The sequence below is a fragment of the Idiotropiscis lumnitzeri genome, chromosome 20 (genome assembly GCF_059441095.1).
Source record: "Idiotropiscis lumnitzeri isolate Australia: NSW breed Sydney's pygmy pipehorse chromosome 20, RoL_Ilum_1.0, whole genome shotgun sequence".
NCBI lineage: Eukaryota > Metazoa > Chordata > Actinopteri > Syngnathiformes > Syngnathidae > Idiotropiscis > Idiotropiscis lumnitzeri.
Window position 1 is genome coordinate 6768722 of NC_142410.1, and position 18568 is coordinate 6787289.

General features: G+C 42.4%; 3 protein-coding genes across 3 annotated transcripts; 1 reads left to right on the top strand and 2 right to left on the bottom strand.

Annotated features, from left to right (window-relative positions):
- The first annotated feature begins 213 nt into the window (after window positions 1–213).
- nubp2 (nucleotide binding protein 2 (MinD homolog, E. coli)) lies at window positions 214–2278 on the top strand. Its single transcript, XM_088283911.1, has 7 exons — window positions 214–246; window positions 753–871; window positions 1139–1337; window positions 1442–1599; window positions 1692–1802; window positions 1871–1940; window positions 2038–2278. The coding sequence occupies exons 1-7, from the start codon at window positions 231–233 to the stop codon at window positions 2178–2180; spliced, it is 816 nt and encodes a 271-aa protein (XP_088140037.1). The 5' UTR covers window positions 214–230; the 3' UTR covers window positions 2181–2278.
- A 1648-nt stretch (window positions 2279–3926) lies between these two features.
- On the bottom strand, window positions 3927–8747 carry atp6v0cb (ATPase H+ transporting V0 subunit cb). Its single transcript, XM_088283910.1, has 3 exons — window positions 8414–8747; window positions 4688–4871; window positions 3927–4168 (listed from the first exon to the last, which is right to left on the bottom strand). The coding sequence occupies exons 1-3, from the start codon at window positions 8484–8486 to the stop codon at window positions 3964–3966; spliced, it is 462 nt and encodes a 153-aa protein (XP_088140036.1). The 5' UTR covers window positions 8487–8747; the 3' UTR covers window positions 3927–3963.
- A 2430-nt stretch (window positions 8748–11177) lies between these two features.
- tbc1d24 (TBC1 domain family, member 24) lies at window positions 11178–17691 on the bottom strand. Its single transcript, XM_088285291.1, has 7 exons — window positions 17437–17691; window positions 15077–16159; window positions 14185–14343; window positions 13978–14041; window positions 13795–13890; window positions 12734–12980; window positions 11178–12344 (listed from the first exon to the last, which is right to left on the bottom strand). Exons 2-7 carry the CDS (start codon window positions 16060–16062, stop codon window positions 12190–12192), a joined length of 1707 nt encoding a protein of 568 aa, XP_088141417.1. The 5' UTR covers window positions 16063–16159; window positions 17437–17691; the 3' UTR covers window positions 11178–12189.
- Window positions 17692–18568: the final 877 nt, after the last annotated feature.

Sequence of the window (18568 nt, forward strand, 5' to 3'; positions counted from 1 at the left end):
AAAAAACATTTTTGTTCGCGCAACCGTTTGCTATTTGAAAGTCTATATAATTTAAATAAATTTCAAAATCCGAGCATCTAAAAGGCACGAGAACGCCACGCGCTCTGCCACTGGTCACTTTAACGATGCAGGTGCCCTCTGATTGGCTGAGATTAGTCATGTGGCCATTTACGGAAGTGTGTTCGGCATTCAGTGCGTACTGATGCTGCGTAGTTTGCCAAATAACAGTTATGGAACAGAATAATGGTGAGTTTTTGGTTAGTTTACTAATTAACTCTTGTACATCGATGTAGTATTAGAATAAAAAACAGATACGAATAAAATGTTTTATTATCGAACAAGTGGCTCCGTGTAGTATTGTATGATTCGTACCCTACTGTCTTTTGTAACTGCATTAATATGGCAGAGGGAAAAAAATGACACACGTTTAGAAAAGACACCCAACATGTACGCAAAACTACTTGTGTGGAACTTGTGGTGTCAGGTGGCAACATGTCACGCTTTGGTAGTTCACTTTTGACGAATAAAATCAGCGATCGTTTTCGGAAGTTGGCCCAGTTTGAAAAACCAACAAATGCAAAGTACAGAAGTCTTTTCACATTTAAGGCTCGAGTTAAAAACAAGACGTGTGAATAAGGAACACTTAACTAAAAGCGCAGATGCCTCAAAAACACCCGAGTGCAGTAACGAATTGTTTGTTGTTCATTAATTCTCATGACTGAATAAAACTTGTGTTCTTCCTATCCTCCTAGATAGCAGCAGCCTGGCCCACGTGCGCCATGTTATCTTGGTTCTGTCCGGAAAAGGAGGCGTGGGGAAGAGCACTATCACCACAGAGCTTGCGCTGGCACTGAGGCATGCTGGGAAAAAGGCTGGTGATGTTTAGTAACTCTATGCAGAAAGAAATTCGAGCTCATTTTTATCCCTTCTGTTGTACTGCTCAATATTACGTGTACATAGTGAGATAACTTTTTAGGAAAATGGAGGAAAAGCAGAAGGAAAGGATACATATGTGGGCAAAGGAAGAAAAGCGAAACATGTCATAGAAAGGATACAGGGCTGTATGAAAGGAAGGATGGATGAAGGAAGAAAAAAAAATCACTCTTTTTCCCAGGGCATTAACTTGGTGTTCCATCAGGTTGGCATCCTGGACGTCGACTTGTGCGGTCCGAGCATCCCGCGCATGCTGAGCGTGGCTCGTCAAGACGTTCACCAGTGCGACTCAGGCTGGGTGCCTGTCTACGCCGACGCGGAGAAAAGCCTCGCGCTCATGTCCATTGGCTTCCTACTGGACGACCCGGACGAAGCTGTGGTGTGGAGGGGGCCCAAGAAAACAGGTGGTGTCCTCCATGGAATTTGAAATCAAACATTTAGTAACCAACATGAGAACTTTGTTTCTTTTTACACTTTAACTCATTGTTGTCATCTTTTGTCTTCATAGCGATGATTGGGCAGTTTGTGTCAGACGTGGCGTGGGGAGAGCTGGACGTCCTGTTCGTGGACACACCACCAGGCACGTCAGACGAGCATTTGGCCATCGTGGAGAACCTCAAGAAGCACAAAGTTGTAGATGGGGCGGTTTTGGTCACCACGCCCCAGGCAATGAAAACAGACCTGAACTTTTGCTGTTTCCCTTTACAGCCTTCAGTTGTAGAGCCGTCAACGTAAAAGCCCTTATTTTTGTCTTGCAGGCAGTGTCGACAGGGGATGTCAGGAGAGAGGCGACCTTCTGCAAGAAAACCGGATTGCGCATCCTTGGGATCATAGAAAACATGAGCGGCTTTGTTTGCCCGCATTGCTCAGTGAGTGGAAATTTGCCACTGCCTTTTTCTTTTAAAATCTATTTTGACTTTCATTATCTTCTTTGAAGGAATGCAGCAATATATTTTCTAAAGGTGGTGGTGAGGAGTTGGCCAAACTTACAGGATCACCTTTCCTCGGTGAGTAAAAACAAATCTGGTGTACTTTCAGCTTGGAAATGTGGTTCAGCAAAAATAATAATTGTGTCATAATTATTGGATAATATCTCCTATCCAGGTTCTGTGCCTTTAGATCCTCAGCTGAGCGCAAGTGTGGAGCAAGGCAAAGACTTCCTCAAGTCATTCCCAGACAGCGCCACATTCAGTGCCATTAGCGACATTACCAAGACACTCCTCAACAGCCTCCAAACCCAAGTTTAAGAATCATGTCCGAAGGGACCACTATTATGAAAGTTTTTGTGCGGATAAGATCACATCACATTGGTGTTAAAACTTGAAATTAAATGTCTCTGACCATAGTCATATTTTGATCATGAGGGATTTTTTTTTAGTTCAAGGTTTTAATTTTCTTGACAATGAATCTAAAATAAAATTTGAAAATATATGCATCATGATTTTTTTCAGTTAAAAAGTCAGTCAGGGCACAACACAGCTTGGTTGTGTAAATGATGGCCGTTGCCCAGAAGCCACTTGAATCCAAATTGAAATCTCTTTAATTTGCTTGTGGAAACATTCATGTTGACACATTAGGATAATACAGGATCCTAAGGTTGATGTGTCTTGTCAACATATCAAATAGATTCAGGAAGGGTACTCCAGGTCAAACTTTTGAAAAGCTACACCGAAAGTGAGTCTACATGGACCGAAAGCGCCACTGAGAACTAAAGCGGGCCATTTCTGATTCACAATCCAAAACAGGGCCAACTCGAAGCCGACACCCATGGAAGGCTTTACTTGCCATGAGCTTGACTGGGTGAGGCAAACCCAAATGGGCCAAGGGGGATGTTGCGACAACCTCCTGCAAACCAAAGTCAGATAGAGATTGATAGAAGACCGATTAAATTGACAACTACCGTGTTATTACAGCCATATAAATGGCTCATGAAACTTTAAATTATGTTCCTGGGGGAAAAAGATAACATTAGCCCACTCTAGTTCTCATTTTCTCAATTATGATAAACCGGTACATCTCCAGAAATATTCCATTGTTATAATCCAACAGTAACAAATAAAAAAAAAAAAACAAGCAAAAAAAAAAGATTGGTGCAAGACTTAAACAGCTGGAATGTGAGGAAAAGATGAGGTACAGCCACATAGTTGGGATGGGGGGGGGCATGAAAAGCAGATGGGGAGCGCTTTGGACACCCGACACTGGGCACACGCACACACCTTTAATGCAAACAGCAGTACTACAGGGAAAAACACAGAAAATGTTTTGCGGTCATGATTCCAATACAGCGACACACGACAACGCCCGGGCGGTCGTAAATGATGAAACCGACAATTACATCCAGAAGAATTCCAACCACTTAGCAAAATTTACAACCCACAGTGCATTCAACCTATCAATTTGTCTGTATACATGTAAATTACATATCCTGGGAAGTTCGACTTGATGCATTTCAACAGTTTAATGGACAATTTCTTATAAATAAAATCAGTGGAGAGAAAGGGGGGGGAGAAAAAAAAAAAAGAGTCAATTTTACAAACAGATCAAGATTAATGTGATCCTGCAGGAAGCGGGAGGGAAAAAAAGCTGTGCGGCCCTTTGGTCAACTGTTTAAAAATCACAGCTCTGGGCCCCAAATAAGTGGAGGGAAGGGGGCGTGGCGGAATCTTCCTCATACAATTGTTTTGAAACACACGCGTGCGCGCAAGCAAACACACACACACACACACACACACACACAAGACAAATTACTACATTGCGCATTTACAAGTCAACTATTAAATTTGTACATTGTTGAGATGAGACCCTATCATGGAGCCATTTAATTTTTTAATATATATATATATATAATCAATCTTCTCTTCTTCCACTTTGTGTTGGAGAAATTTTTCAAATGGACCCCAGCTCTGCCCGTCCCCCACCCCAACACACCCACACCCACACGTACGCACGCACACAATTCAGACTTTCTCCAGCAGCGACATGTAGGACAGCTCTTGTAGTGGAGATGTGCTGCTGCGGGGCAGGCTGCGTTTATTTCGTGGACAGAATGAGAGCGACGATAAGACCGTAGAGACCCAAGACCTCGGCGAAAATCAAGATGAGGATCATGCCCACGAAAAGTCGCGGCTGCTGAGCCGTGCCCCGCACACCCGCGTCGCCCACTATCCCGATGGCAAAGCCGGCCGCCAACCCGCTCAGGCCAACGCTTAGGCCGGCCCCCAGGTGGAGGAAGCTCCTTGAACACGGAGACAGAAAGTCGTGGTCAGAACATGGCGAAAGTGGTTCTCAATAGTCACCAAACCGTTAGCCCGTTGTCAATTGAATTGGTAAACGATGTGAAACTTCATTAATGTTTAACCAGCTATCTGTGAACTAAACTTTGAAGTTAAGATAGTTTAATTAGCTTTATGCGAGTTTTATTTTTGCTGTAATCTTGGGCATCTTATTTTTGCGCTTCTTGTTGAAATGGACATTTTGTTTTGAAAAAATACAAAAAGGAAAATACGGTTCTGTATACGGAAAACGGATATTCCGACTTCCTAACAGAACGATTCACAAACATCTATCCTGGTTGAAAGTGGCAACATAGAATTTGTGTTCTTGTGATTACACTTTGAATATCATTGATGACACCTTGCCTTTAAAGAGCTCAAAGCACTATATAATATTTTTCTGACATTTCATTTGCCATTTTAAAATGTCACATAAAACAACAGTTATAAAAATAAAATAAGTGTAGTGGATGCAAACTCACTTGTAGAGGCTGACCCTCTCCGTGATGCTGTTGGCAATCAGCACGGCGACAACGAGGCCGTAGATAGCAATGATACCCGCCATGACTACGGGGATGATGGACTTCATGATGAGCTCCGGCCTCATCACCGACATGGCAGCGATGCCCGTGCCGCTCTTGGCTGTGCCATAGGCCGCTCCCAAGGCTGCCGCAGAAGAGGACGAGACAAAACGAAAGCAGTTCAGATTTGCACAGACTAGACATCACGCGTGAATAGAGACCGATGAAAACGAGTCATGTCACTTTCAGTTCCTCCCAAAAGCCCAACAGGTTGACGTTGGGGGAAACTTTGCTTCCATTCAAATACTGTAGAAAAAAAATAATTTCTCGTCTCCTTCCCGTAAATTGCTTCATTCGTTTAATTTTTACATTGAGATGTCCGATGAGTTCTGACTTTTGCTGTGGAGGAATTTTGGCCCACACGCCTTCACAGAATTCTTACAGCTCAATCATATTGGCAGCTTCTCGAGCATGTACTTACTGTTTAAAGTGATACCACAGCATTTCAACTGGATTTACATCCAGAACTTGACTGGGAAACTCCTACCCCTTCATTTTGTTTATTTTTTAATCGCCAGTAAACTGCTTCTACGACATTGATGCCAAATCAGACTTTGACACAGAAAAATGTGTGAGAAGATTACAACAACATGGCTTCAAAATTAAGAACCAAATAAAGCTGGTTATACATCTGGGTTCAACACGGTTTGTGAAATGGCTTCCATGTGAGCTTAACATTACATTTTTTCATCTTTAGTCAAGTGCACCTTTCTTTTGATCAATACATGCTGCATGGCCTATTTGGCCTGTGAACACATTTCTACAGAACTCTTGATAGCATCTGAAACGCCTCAAAAGAGATGCTCTTGCTTAACTCGTTTTTTGTGGAAATGTGTCGAGAGCTGACATGGAAAAGGCACAAGGCTGTGCCAAGATCAGGCGTGAGGCTTTCTTGCAAATGGATGCAGAGGCGCGCCAGGTACTTTAAAGTGCACACAATGGTTGACCACATCCGGCAAGTTATACGACGTGGTCAATATGCGGTAAAAGCATTGTTGAGGAGCTGTAGTCGCACTGCAGACCTGCTCCTACAATACAACTACAGCTAAATACGTCGTCGATGTTGCTGTTCATTACCAACGGCCTTACAAGATCTTGCACAGGCGTACCTGAAATAATTCATCTACACTCATTCACTGACACCCACGTCACTCACCAGGCCTGGCCTTGCCTTTTAAAGATGCACGCAAACATAATCGATAGAAAAGGTTACAATGTGCTCTGTGATAGATACACCGTTAAACGACAAGGTAAAAAAATAGCTTTCGTAACATTATCCAGTGGCAACTCCATTATTTCTGGGTGTATGTCATCCTCAGTCGATCATGACAGGCAACGATGGGAGTCCTCAAACATAAGCAATCAATTCAGACTATCAAGCGCGTCACGTGTGGTAGCTCCTGCAGCTGGTGCGGTGTGTACCTACAACACCGACATTGTAATCCTAATCCCCTCAGATCAGGCAAAGAGCTTTTACATTTTTTTCCTCTCCGCCGATGATTTGCTTTAATGGGAAGCTCCGGTGACGTCGTGTGACGTCAGAGCATAGGAGGTGCCTCGAGCTTGCAATCTTGCACAGGCGTATTAGATTAGAATGTCCGGCGAAGGAGGAGGTAAGGAAACACTGGTCCAAAATCAGGATCAGTAGTAACATCCATCTTGCTGTTATGCAACGACGCGAAGGTCGCGTAATGACAAGGGAGCAACATTTGCAGTATGAGTCACGTTCTAGCCTTGCGTCTCAAGACGAGAGGACTAGTAATCAACGGTTTGTAGATTAATCGTGTATTCTGCTGTACTGGTATGGAAACTGGAGTACAAAACTAAGATTTTTAGTCACAATTTATTATTGTGTAAATACCAAAATGTGAGTTTACTGACTTAATACTGTTTGTATTAAGTGCTTACTATTTATTAGCCTTGTAAGAAGGCGTTTTGTTTGTGCTGATACTTAATCCATTTGTTTATGTCACATGGGTACATAGAGTACATGCTAAATGCATGGCGTTGATGCTTTATGATCTTCCCCACTTTCACTCCTAAATGTAAAGGATTGTCAATTATTTGTGGAAAGGCAGGGTACATATCCCTCCACAAATAGGAGTGCTTCGCAGCGCTTTGTTGTGACAGTTTTTTTTTGCTGGCTCCATTTTTTCCATTTGCCATTCTAATCAACTCTTTTTGTTACAAAGAACTTGGAAGCATTTTAAAAATGATATTTAGCACATATTGAACAAAATATTATATACATGTCCAAATAAATTATGTGCAAATACAATTTCTAAGTATTTTCTCAAATTCGAAATAAATATAAATGCTGCACCTTTCGCCTTGTCCTATCCAAGATCCCCACAGCAAGCCATTCGCACGATTTGTCTTAATTCCAAAGCGGTCACTTGCCTACACTACTTTTAGCTAACAACTGATACTTAGTGTTTAGGTCTGAAACTCTTGCGGTTCAATAGTAGTTACCAAGGACTATGCAGCCTTTTGCTATGTCAATAATATTAAAAAATAAATAAAAAAGGGCGGAACCTGTAGTAAATAAAGTAAATATTACACAAGTAAATAAAACACAAAAAGCATGCATGAGCGAGCCTAATTAAAGTCTACATATTCAAATATTTCAAAGTGCACATCTTAAGTCATTTTTGAGTTACATTTTACAAATCAAACAGATGTAGCGTTAAGTAAAGGTATGCCTTTAAATCGAGATTTCACAAGACCAGTCAGATGGCCGGTTGCAAGTCAGAAGGCTCATCATGTGATTGTCATGTGACTCAGTGTCATTCTTTTGAGCAATAAGGAAGTTACCCTGAAGAGGCCAGTTCTCAAAGCTTTGATAAACAAATGGCAGTTGTTACAGTATAAGATGAATTTCATTACATACTTGGTGGCCTAAGCAGTTTTTAATAATATCTTTAAGAAGTAGCTTCTGTTTCAGATTGATGACTTTATGGAGAGACTGTATAAAACTACACTGCAATTATGCCTGGTAATTTAACTGAACACTAAATAGATGTGCTGCAGTAGAAAACAGAACAATCCTTTTCTCTGTTAGGTATATGTGGGAAGTCATCATGTCCAACTACAATAGAAATATGATACACAACTTCTGTTTATTTAAATCATTACACGTGGAATGAACTTGTGGTCATTTTATAGGACACTCGTGAACACACACACTTGTTCCTTGCAGTGTACTATTAATACTAGTGCTCGTGTTTAAATATTACTGCTGTGAATATTGAATTAAAAAAAAAGCGTCAATGTCAGTCTGTCTAAACGTGAGGCTAACTAGCGTGGACGTCATCTGCTAGCTTTAGCACTATTAGCTTAAATGGCTGTCGTGTTGGGCCAAGCAATTACGTGATAAAAACCACTCAGACACGACACGACTAAACTGAGCGGAAAAAAATATGTTCTTGCGATACGAATTAAGTAACCAACAACGACACGTAAGAGCTAGGTTCAAGACCGACTTCGGGGTTGTCATTTCAAGAGGAACTTGCTGGAAGCTGTTGGCGTAAAATGACTTTAAAAGCACGCCCGTCGCCATTTTGTTGACAACAAAATGTTTTTGAAGACAAATAATAATTGAGAAAAAAAAGATGGAGTGATAATTACCGCTAAACACCATCGCCGCAGAGGCACCCATCACTGCGAAGAACGGGGAATACTCGGGACTTTCGGCCGACATGGTTCCACACAAAAATGTAAAAAATAAAAGCGAAAAATGAGGGAGATTACAGTGGCGACGTCGAGTGAAAAAGGGAAACTCAGGAGAAGGCCGGCGAGCTTGGGCTTGTGGAGGCGGATGACGAAGGCGGGGAAGACGAGTCTACCTAAACTAGCAGTTGGTTGTGGAGCTTCTCAGTCACGACTCTTGCGATAAATACCCGGCGCAGAGGCACAAAATGGCGAAGCGGAAAATATCACCTGACCAGCCGCCAAGCCATCAGCTTGGCTATTTACGCAACGCAAACACTAACCAATAAATTATCCTTCTAGCGAAGTAACCCCAAAAAAGCTTTTAAATATTAACTCTATTGAAGCTCTATTGTACTCTGAATAAAATGCTGATTTTCGTCGCTCATTTCTTGAAAGTCACCCCTACACCGGAGTCCATTTGGTACAGTCCGCTGCAGGCTTCCTTTTGATGTGCGTTGACGTTTGGAGGCAGCAGCAGCAGGATTCAACGATTTAACATCTTTATTGGCACAGACCATTCACAGGATAACAATGTAATTACATTCGTAGTTTGCAGTGCCTCGTAAGCAGTTCATATGAATTAAAAAGAAACATTCAAAGTCCGTTATGTCTTAATTGCATACCCTTTAAACAGGCTAATCATGCAATGAAATTTTGTTTGGAAGTTTTCAGACTTCTTAACAAAAACATTCATAGTACAGTATGTTATACAGTACTGACGACTTTTAATGGCTAATCACGTGTGGTTTAAATGAAACTGTTAGTGTGAGATGACTAGCATGATATTGAACACAAATGTTGGGGCAACACATGTAGACAGATTATGTCATAAAACACACAGGCATATATTCTATATCCTTTGCGAAAACAACAGATATTGCATCCTATTGAGCCACTCAGAATCGTGGTGACCATTTTTAATCTTGTCTGTTCACTCGTATCTCAAGGCATCACTGTAAAAATATTCTGCCTGATTGACTGAGCTGAATGGGAGAATAACTGTGTCAATGACTACACTGCATGTGTTCACACATATTCCTGCATTTGCACCGTGACTCTACAGTGCAGCGGCGGGTGCTTTGCAGTGAGCTGTGACATGCTGCAACGTAGGGCACAGGAGTGAGAGAATTTGAGGCAGCGTGTGCAAGTTGGTGCGGATGAGACGGGTTGTGGGGGTGGCTGCTAAGAAATCCCCTCTCCTCCGGACTCAGTGAGGGGATGGGGAGCTAGTGTGTGCGTCAGAAATCGCCTCCTCTTCCTCCATCCTTCCTCCTCTGCAGCCCAGTCAGCACTAAAGGAGCACCCCTCCCCCTTGGTGTCATGGTAAAGCCCCATCGCAGGTGATGCCATTTCACCAGCACCACAGGCCTTCTTTCTAAAGTGACTTCTATATATCCTACAAGGTTACATTTTTGGCCACAATGCCAAATTGTACAAATCATTTATGGGCAGCCAAGCTGACATTTGGAGTATCTTTGTCGAGAGCCTCTGTAAAGGGGAAATGTGACAAATTCTCACAAGGGCATGATGAGGTCACAGTCGTACTCTAAATGCAACATGGGACAACCCCCCCCCCACTCCCCCCCACCACATGACAGGAAGAAACAATCTCTTTTTAGAGTCTGCTTCTTAAATCCCTTGTTTATATAGAAAGAGGCCCGTCTCATTTAGGGTTAAGACATAAGCATCTTATTGCAGGGGGCTGGAGAGCATGGTCTTCAAGTGATGCGCCGGACCAACACTCAAAGCAGCAGGCTAAATATAGACGCATGTGTGATTAGCAGAATCCTCAATGACCAGGGCAGCCTTGGCAGGCTGGAATCAGCTGCACTTATCGTAAAGAGGGAATTACTACGCCACTTTGCCATCCCGGATATTACATCTCAGAGGGTGCATTAAGCGGCCACACCCACTGCAAATGAATGGGCTGTTTTAATCATAAGCTACAATATGGATGATTTAACACATTAATTTAATACATTGTGACTGCTAAAACAATTGGTACGGTATCAACTGTAGTATTGATTTTTTTTTCTTTTTAAATCTCCCCGTTGAAACACATGCAGGGAGGGCCGGAGCCCGAAATGGAAACACCACAGGCTCGTCTATAGTTTCGTGTAAAATGAATCAATGACTTAAATGTGCATGTTCCAGGCTCATACAGTTCAGTTGTATTTAACTTTTAATTCAATATTTGCATTTAATGTTGTACAACTTTTCCAGAGATGCATTTGGTACAGTTTTCTCATTAAACAAATAAACCATACACTTATATATATATATATATATATATTTGGGAATAACTGTATCCTGCAACCAGTCATGGATGTCTGCGTAAAAATTTCCAGTTATGCAGTTCAGTCAGAAACTTCCCCAAAAACAACAAAAATAGAGCTGAGTAAATTGTTTCCCTCACATCCACAAACCCATTTTGAAGGATTCAAAGAGCATTACCAAACAATTTATTCAAATCATTAAGTAAAATGGCTATTGACCTTAATGCAAGCTTACCCGTGGTGTTAATAGAAATATAATTGCAGGAGCCAGAGAAGTGGGAGGGGGAATACAAGGAGCGAGGGATTAAAGGTTTAGATTCAAGGTCAGCTGACATTAAAAGGCATCTGGCATACTTGCGTGAGCAAAGAAAAAAAAAAAAAAGACACCAAGGCAGTCAATTAACTGCTGTATTCATCACTTATGACTTTTTTAATAGATATTTAACCACACTGGTGTACAAAAATCAAAAGTTTGCATAAGTGTGAGAAGATTTTACCAACAGGGACAATTCTGTCACAAGGACGGAAAAAGTCACCGATACGTTTAAACCAAATGACGCTATTCATTAAAAAAAAAAAGACAAATTGGCTTACTTAGCTGTCACTCACTCGGCAGATTTGGCATAAACAGAGTGCAAAATGGCAACACTGAAATTCTTCACAGATAAGATACAAGCACAGATCACATTGAATCAGTTAGAGCTCCCACATACACGTGAGCAAACTTGAGCTGACGGAACAAATCCACTTATTACTATGACATCTGTATCCTGTTTATCGGACATTTAAAGAAACACTTTCATGGCTGCACATATTTCAGAGAAAACCATAGTAACGCGATCATATTTGACATTCAGATTTACTATTTAAATTGCTTCAGCCCAACATGCATTCGAGTGCACCACAGATGACACGACAGGAAAATAAATCACGCATTTTTAAACCAGTTACACACACGCCTATGTACAGACAAAAAATAGACAAGAGAAAAATATCACATTTTGTACATGATGAAATGCGGTTAATAAATACAATTTTGGATTAATTTGTAGGACGGCTGAAGTTAAGGGTTTACACCAAAAACCTGAAAATTTCTAAGGACATACATTTTATTTTTCTGTAACTCCTTCAGTCTCCATCTCTGTTGTAACCTGCCGATAAATTCAAAATCCTTTTTGAACCAGAGCACTTCTTGGACAAACACCTGTTGAGAATTTTGCCATTTGGCTCCTTGTTGGAGAACAGCAAGATGTGCAAAAAAATACTGAAATATTGGACGTGCATTCAGATGTTTAGTCAAATTAAATTCACCCCGAATCATAGTGCATTTTTGGTTCCTCCGTAAATTTCACCCCAAAGCCTAATATCCCAACCTTTTTGTGAGAAGTGTAGACTCAGTGCTTCATACTGTTGGAATTATGTGGCCATGGTGTCCTGGAAGCCCCACGATTCCAACAGGGCCACCTGGAAACTCTCGGCGCACAGCGGCGGGTTGTCGAACGTTGTGCAGCAGCCGGTGCGCCCGTGGTTGAGTTCCGAGTCGATGTAGAGAGCGTTGCCTTCGCCGCCGCCTGATTGGAGAATACAGAGTTGCCGTTGATTCAGAGACATCCCATTTACATCCTCATAAGAACGCACAGGTACTGAAATATAACGTTTCAATTTGCTTACTCCAAGTCGGGACTCGTTTACTGTAGTTAGTCCTGAATCACTTTTGGAGGTCGAGACTTAAAGTAGTCTGAGACCCGCTTAGATTACTCTTCAACTTTGTCATAGCTTTAGAATAGTCTTGAATTTGAACCAAGGTTAAAAAAAAAAAAAAAAGAGTTCCACCTATCATGATATGTGGTTGGTACAGACTGATGAACAAAGACATTATTTATAGTACGTAAATAAAAAGTACTTTTCAGGATTAATAAAGTTGATCCCACATTGGTTAGGAATCCCTTCTGTCACTCACCTACAATGATGGAGTCAAAATTCCCAGCCATGAACATGGATGTGTTTCTTGAGTTGAGGTTGAAGTGGCGGGCAGACAAGAAGGGTGACAGCTCGCCAAGCGCCTTCTCTGGCTGCTGCAAATTATTGCCGTCAGAGTTTTGGTCCTCGGAGGGCTCAGCGTCCTCGTGACCCTGATTCTTAACAGCGGAGGCTAACTCGGGGTGACGGATCACCACCCACTCATAGCGCTCCATCTCCGGCTTAAGCTGGCGACAAACAATTGGGGAGTCGGTCAGGAATGCACCAGACACTTCATTAGGAACACCTGCATCTTAAACTAAGTCCTCTCTGCCATATTGCCGGTGAGGATGGACTTTGAACTATGAAAGCAGGACGAAAAAAAAAAATAAAATCGCCAAAATAGAGTTTGAGGAGAAGCATAATTAACAACACACATCAGCTGCACAAAGTGCTTCATCCTAACGTTAAGATGCCAATTCCTGATACCAGTCCAATCTTTCACTATGGTGTTGGATGACGACCCGAGGAAATACAACCCAGCCGTTCAGGATCTTCCCATGCTCAAACAAGTGTGGGTAAGACGAGCATGCTTGGATGGTTTGCACAACTCTGACATTCTGAAGCTGTGGCGAGTCAATAATTCATCATGCAGATCTGAGACATAATCTCATTTCTATTTATGGTGCAGGAAACTTCTCAATTCACTGCACAGACTGGTTTGTATTTATTTCTCAACGAGACATGTTACATTGGCTCTGCATAATGGGGAGTTCCTTTATGCAAATTGAAGCCAATGATGCCGAACTCAAGAGCATGTGAAACGAGAGAGGACAGCATCCTCTGCTGGCTAGAATGAGAAATCCCAGAGACTGCAACATTACATTGAGAGGAAAAAAAATACCCGAATGTTGATATAACATGCAACCAAAATGAAAATTTGTGGCCATAAAATACTTATTTGTAGGCAGATCCTTTTTAACCATATGATTTCGCCAAGCCTCTCTAATGCGAAAATCAATATTTGCAAAGTAAATCAGGAAAAAAAAAACCTCGACTAACCCTGAAGACGAAGCACTCTCCCGTGCCAAAGAAGCTCAGCTTGTTGCCTCCCCTCTTGCGTTCTTCCCAATCAGTAGACAAGAATGCTCCACACACCTGAGCCCAAAGCAGCGATGGCATAACTCACAATTCAGCAACTTGATCACCTTTAACATTTTTTTTTTTTTAAATTAGCTGTCTTACATCTCCGTCTGTTGTTCGGATAAGGAGCAGCGTGGGCTCGTAGCCTTCGCAATGCTCGTAAAATCTGGGAGAACAAGTTATAGTTAACCCCAAGAACCCAATTTACGTTCAACACAGAATATCAATAATGTAAATGCATGCATGCTCGTCCATTGTTTTCATCACAAACATCAGGATAAAAATAAAAACTTTAAAAAAAAAATGGACCTGTTTAGGCTGCAGCCATGTGTGGAGGTGGTGAAAAGGAGCTGCGGTTGACACAAGGCGAAGCGCTCCGGGATCCACGACCAGATGTCTCGCATCTCCTTAGCGCTGACAATTTCCGAGGAGAAGGTGTCCGGGTTAAGTGCCAGCTGCACGTTCCTCCTGGGGAAGCCACAGGAAGAAAAACAAACAAGAAGAGGGTGCTTAATCATCTACTTGCAATCCTGGTGAGCGATCGGAATAACTGCTATCCAGCAGTGATTCTGAAAAGCAGAGTGGATTTGACTTGTTGTAGCTATCGTAGAGTGAAAAAAGATGAGATGTGAAGGTAAAATAATGAATGGAGACGGTAGAAGAGAGGCGACAACCCACCTCAGTCTGAAGCGAAAATGGCAGCGAGTGAAGATGAGATGTAAAATTGATGGAAGAAGCAAATAAGGAGGAAACAAGAACAGAATGTGAGGCAGGAATACAAGGAAATTATCACAAGGGAGTGAAAAGCAAAACAAATACAGTGAACCCCCCCCCCCCCCCCGCTCATCAACAACTCATCATTTTAGTGTTTTCTTTTTAAGCCCATTTATGGAGTCTGGCGTCATTAATCAGCATTAAAATACCGGGCAAAATGGTTTGGTTGAACATTTAGTTTTAGGTGTCAGTTTGACACCAGCTAAACACGAACAGCTTGAAGCAAGCACACTTGGCCTCTTATTTGGGGAATTGTGTGAGCAAGAAAATGAGAAGTGGCGCTAAAGAATATTTTCAAAAGTGTGTTTTCAGACGTTTAACTAAAAACACTGTCCTTATTTCGTGTGTGTCTGGAATGTATCCCTGCCTGCGCTAAAGGAGGGTTCACTGCAGTGAGGTTATACATTTTTTTGTGACTCGAGTCTACCTCTTCTGCTTGACAGTGATGCCCTTTTGTTGCAAGGACTTCTCATTGGTGAGCTGCAGCAAGGTGATCTCCTTGCGGCTCAGCAGCCGGATGGAGAAGGCCTTCTCCAGCAGCTTATCAGGCGTGACCACCGAAGCGATTCCTTTAACAAAAGCTTGAATGTCCGACCTGACTTTCCCAGAATCCTGCTGCTGGTCGCCCAGCCCGGCTGCGGTGCCCGCCTTGTGTTTCCGGTAGAACTTGAGTAATGCTATAGCCACGCGATATAGAATCTTGTAGCCCTCCACAAGGTAGACATCCAGGACGCGGACTATGTGGCTGAAGGGCAAGTCGCCGAGAATCCATCGCTGCCAGTCCGAGTAGACCTCCAGAACATCCTGCGCCGTGGCCACGATCAGTTTATGTGCCGGCGCGCAATACTTGTTGGCCAGGTCCCCGAAGGTCATGCAGCCCGACTCATAGGCCAGAAATGTCTGGTCCAAGAGCCGTTTTCCTGGCTCGTTGCAGGCGAGTATGCGGCTCACGTGCTCGAAACACTGAGCCTCGTCGGCGCTAAAGTGCAGGAGCAAAGAGGTCATGGCCGGGAGGGACGGGCAGTGAGAAATGTCGGGAAACTGACCAGCCAGGCAGTTGATTATGCGGTGGGCGGAGCCAACAGCGTCTGCTTTCAGGCAGTAGCGCGGCACGGGGTTCCCGTCCACAAAGTCCGGCAGCTGCACGTTGGTGGATGGCTTCTTAGTGGCCGCACTTCCCATGAGGTCTCGATAGACTTCTGCGTCGGGCGTCACCGTGCGGCAAGGGATGCTTTTGATCAGCTGCTGGTACACTTGCGCCCGAACTTTGTGATTCTTGGCCCAGTAACCCTGACGAGCCATCTGCTTAAACTCTCTCAGGTCCTTGCAGTCCACCTTGGTGGGCCCACTGCTTTTCGCCAGATCCCCCATCTGGTTCGAGTCCACAAAAGTGGAATAGTCCTCTTCAGCCATGTTGGGAAACTAAGCGGGGCTCGCAGAGAGTATTACCAACCTCTTCGTCCACACAGCTGATCTCTGGCCTATTCTAGTGAGAGCTCCATGACGGACACTGCGGAGAAAATAGGGATAAGAGAAATTAGCACACATTTTCAAAGGCAAGCCAAGGCAATAGTAAATGTTTGCTGTGAAACAGCCTGATCCAATCCATTCACACTTTAGAACCAAAAACATCTGACAATTAAATCATGGACATCTGTGACGTGACTGGAATGTTCTCACAGGATGCGTTGGTGTACAAAATATCTTAATTGGCTCAGCCCAAATCAAAGCAAGCATCTCCGGAAGCGTGAAGGACACTTGGCAAAAACAACCTCGAGTAGCATACTCGTATAAGATCCTTTAACGTTGGTTTAGCGCTTGTCACGTGAAGGGGTAAAGAGCATGACCAAAGATCAGTTGCAACATACTAAAAAAAAAAAAGATGTCGTCAACACCATTTTACGCAACAGTCAGACACTGAGTACATAGTTAACCGCATACTTTGATCCTGGTTAAACTCCTTTGCGACACCATCTAGCAATTTATTCACTCAATATCTGCTTTTCCAGATAATCTAAATCATGAAAAGATCTTTCCACCAAGCACATCAATTGCATGTAAATGAAAGCAAGGGAGACTTTTTAGGCTCATGTGAACAAACTGTGCAGTCATGAGGGTCAAATGGTCAGATTGTAATTTAATTATAGGGGCGCACCTCTCATGCTAAGGAAAATGAGTGAATGCATGTAGTTTTATTTTATGTTTAGCGGCAGAGCCAAAGCTATGATGAATAATAATCACAATGGTAAATAACAGCATAAAATATACAAGTGCAGTATACCAGTTGACGCATAAGAAAAGCCATCTATATTTTGGTATAACACATCGTACAAAGGCTAGATGGACTGGTATCAAATAGCACTTGAACTTATGTTTGGCAAGTGCAAAATAAATCCTGAGAGTATTTCATACTGCAGATAAATTTATACATGATTGACTCTTGCTTTTACAAACATTTCACGTGAACTCGTCCAGCTAGGTTCGATGCTAAAAAAAATCATCGCATCATTAAAAAATGCTACAGGCAAAAAAAAAAAAGAGAGAGAAAAAGGTGCATTTAAAAGGAAACTGTCTCAACCTCTTCCATTCATTCTTGTCAAGTTAGCATTGTTAGCATAAGCTCGCCGCCTGTCACACTTACACAAATGACTACAATCTGAAAGGCACAACTACCAACGACCAACACATATGCCCTCAAACAAGTAGCCAACCGGACATAAATTAAAATAACTGCTGCAAAATGTGTCGGCTAACAGTTTAGCATCGGCTAGCATAAACGTCACCTACCATGAATTTGCAGCGCAGTCGTCTTTTTACTGTGACTTGGCGAGAAAAAGACGCTCGTGCATCACAACCTCGGTGTCAAGAAGGAGCAGATATGCTTCTCTGGTAGATTAAATGTGACCGAGAGCTCGTCTTGGTGCAAAAATGCCGATGTTGAGATGATGGGAGATGTCTTGAGACGTCAAGCAGAATTCAGCAAGTCGTCTCGCGCATGCGCATTAGCTCCAAAGGGGCTCAGTTTGCAGTTGCTGGACAAGCGCAAGAGCTCTGATTAAATATAGATACATTTTGTTAATGTTAAGACTAAAATTCGTTCATCCACCTCACAAGACCACATACTTTCTTAAAGTATTTCGAGGACATAATACAACTCATAAAGGCGACTTGTTTACCGTCAGGTTGTCTAAGTGGATGACAGTGCGACAGGAAGCACTAATCGGGCAACAAAACCTCCCTTTGTGCTGTGGTCAAAGCTACCACCAAGACACAACCGGCCAACACATGACACTTATTACTGTTGATTAAATTGTGGAGAACCTACGTGCCACTTGCACCAACTTGTGTCTCTCTGGCACGCAATGTTATTACATCATACATATTTTAATGCTGGACTTTAAAATTGTGAGGAGTGCATCTGGACAAGATCTCCAGATCATGCACATATGCAGACATCCAATTTCTAAAACAGTCTCCTGACAGAGCATTGTTAAAAAGCTGAAGTCAGTGGATCAACAAAATCTACACACATCTCTTTAAAAGCCATTTGTTTAACCTTGATTTATTCATCTAAGGCAATTGAGAAAAGATACACAGCCACGTCCCCAGTTTTTTTAGGGTGTGTACACTTGTGCAACCATTTATTATATATTATACAGGCTATCAGTCACACTAATGGTGGAAGATGTTTTGAAATGATTTATCCTGGTCTCGCTTTTCTTTTTGTCACAAAAACCTGGCATTTGAATTAGGGGTGTGTAGACTTTTCCACTGGTCAGCCATTTTTTTAAACAGAGCAGGATAGAAGAATAGAAGGCCCAAGTTGGATTTTGATGTTTCCTAACAACAAATTACTGCTTCCACTCCACTACTAAGACTACTACCTACTCTAAAAGGCTTATGTTGATCTAAATGCATG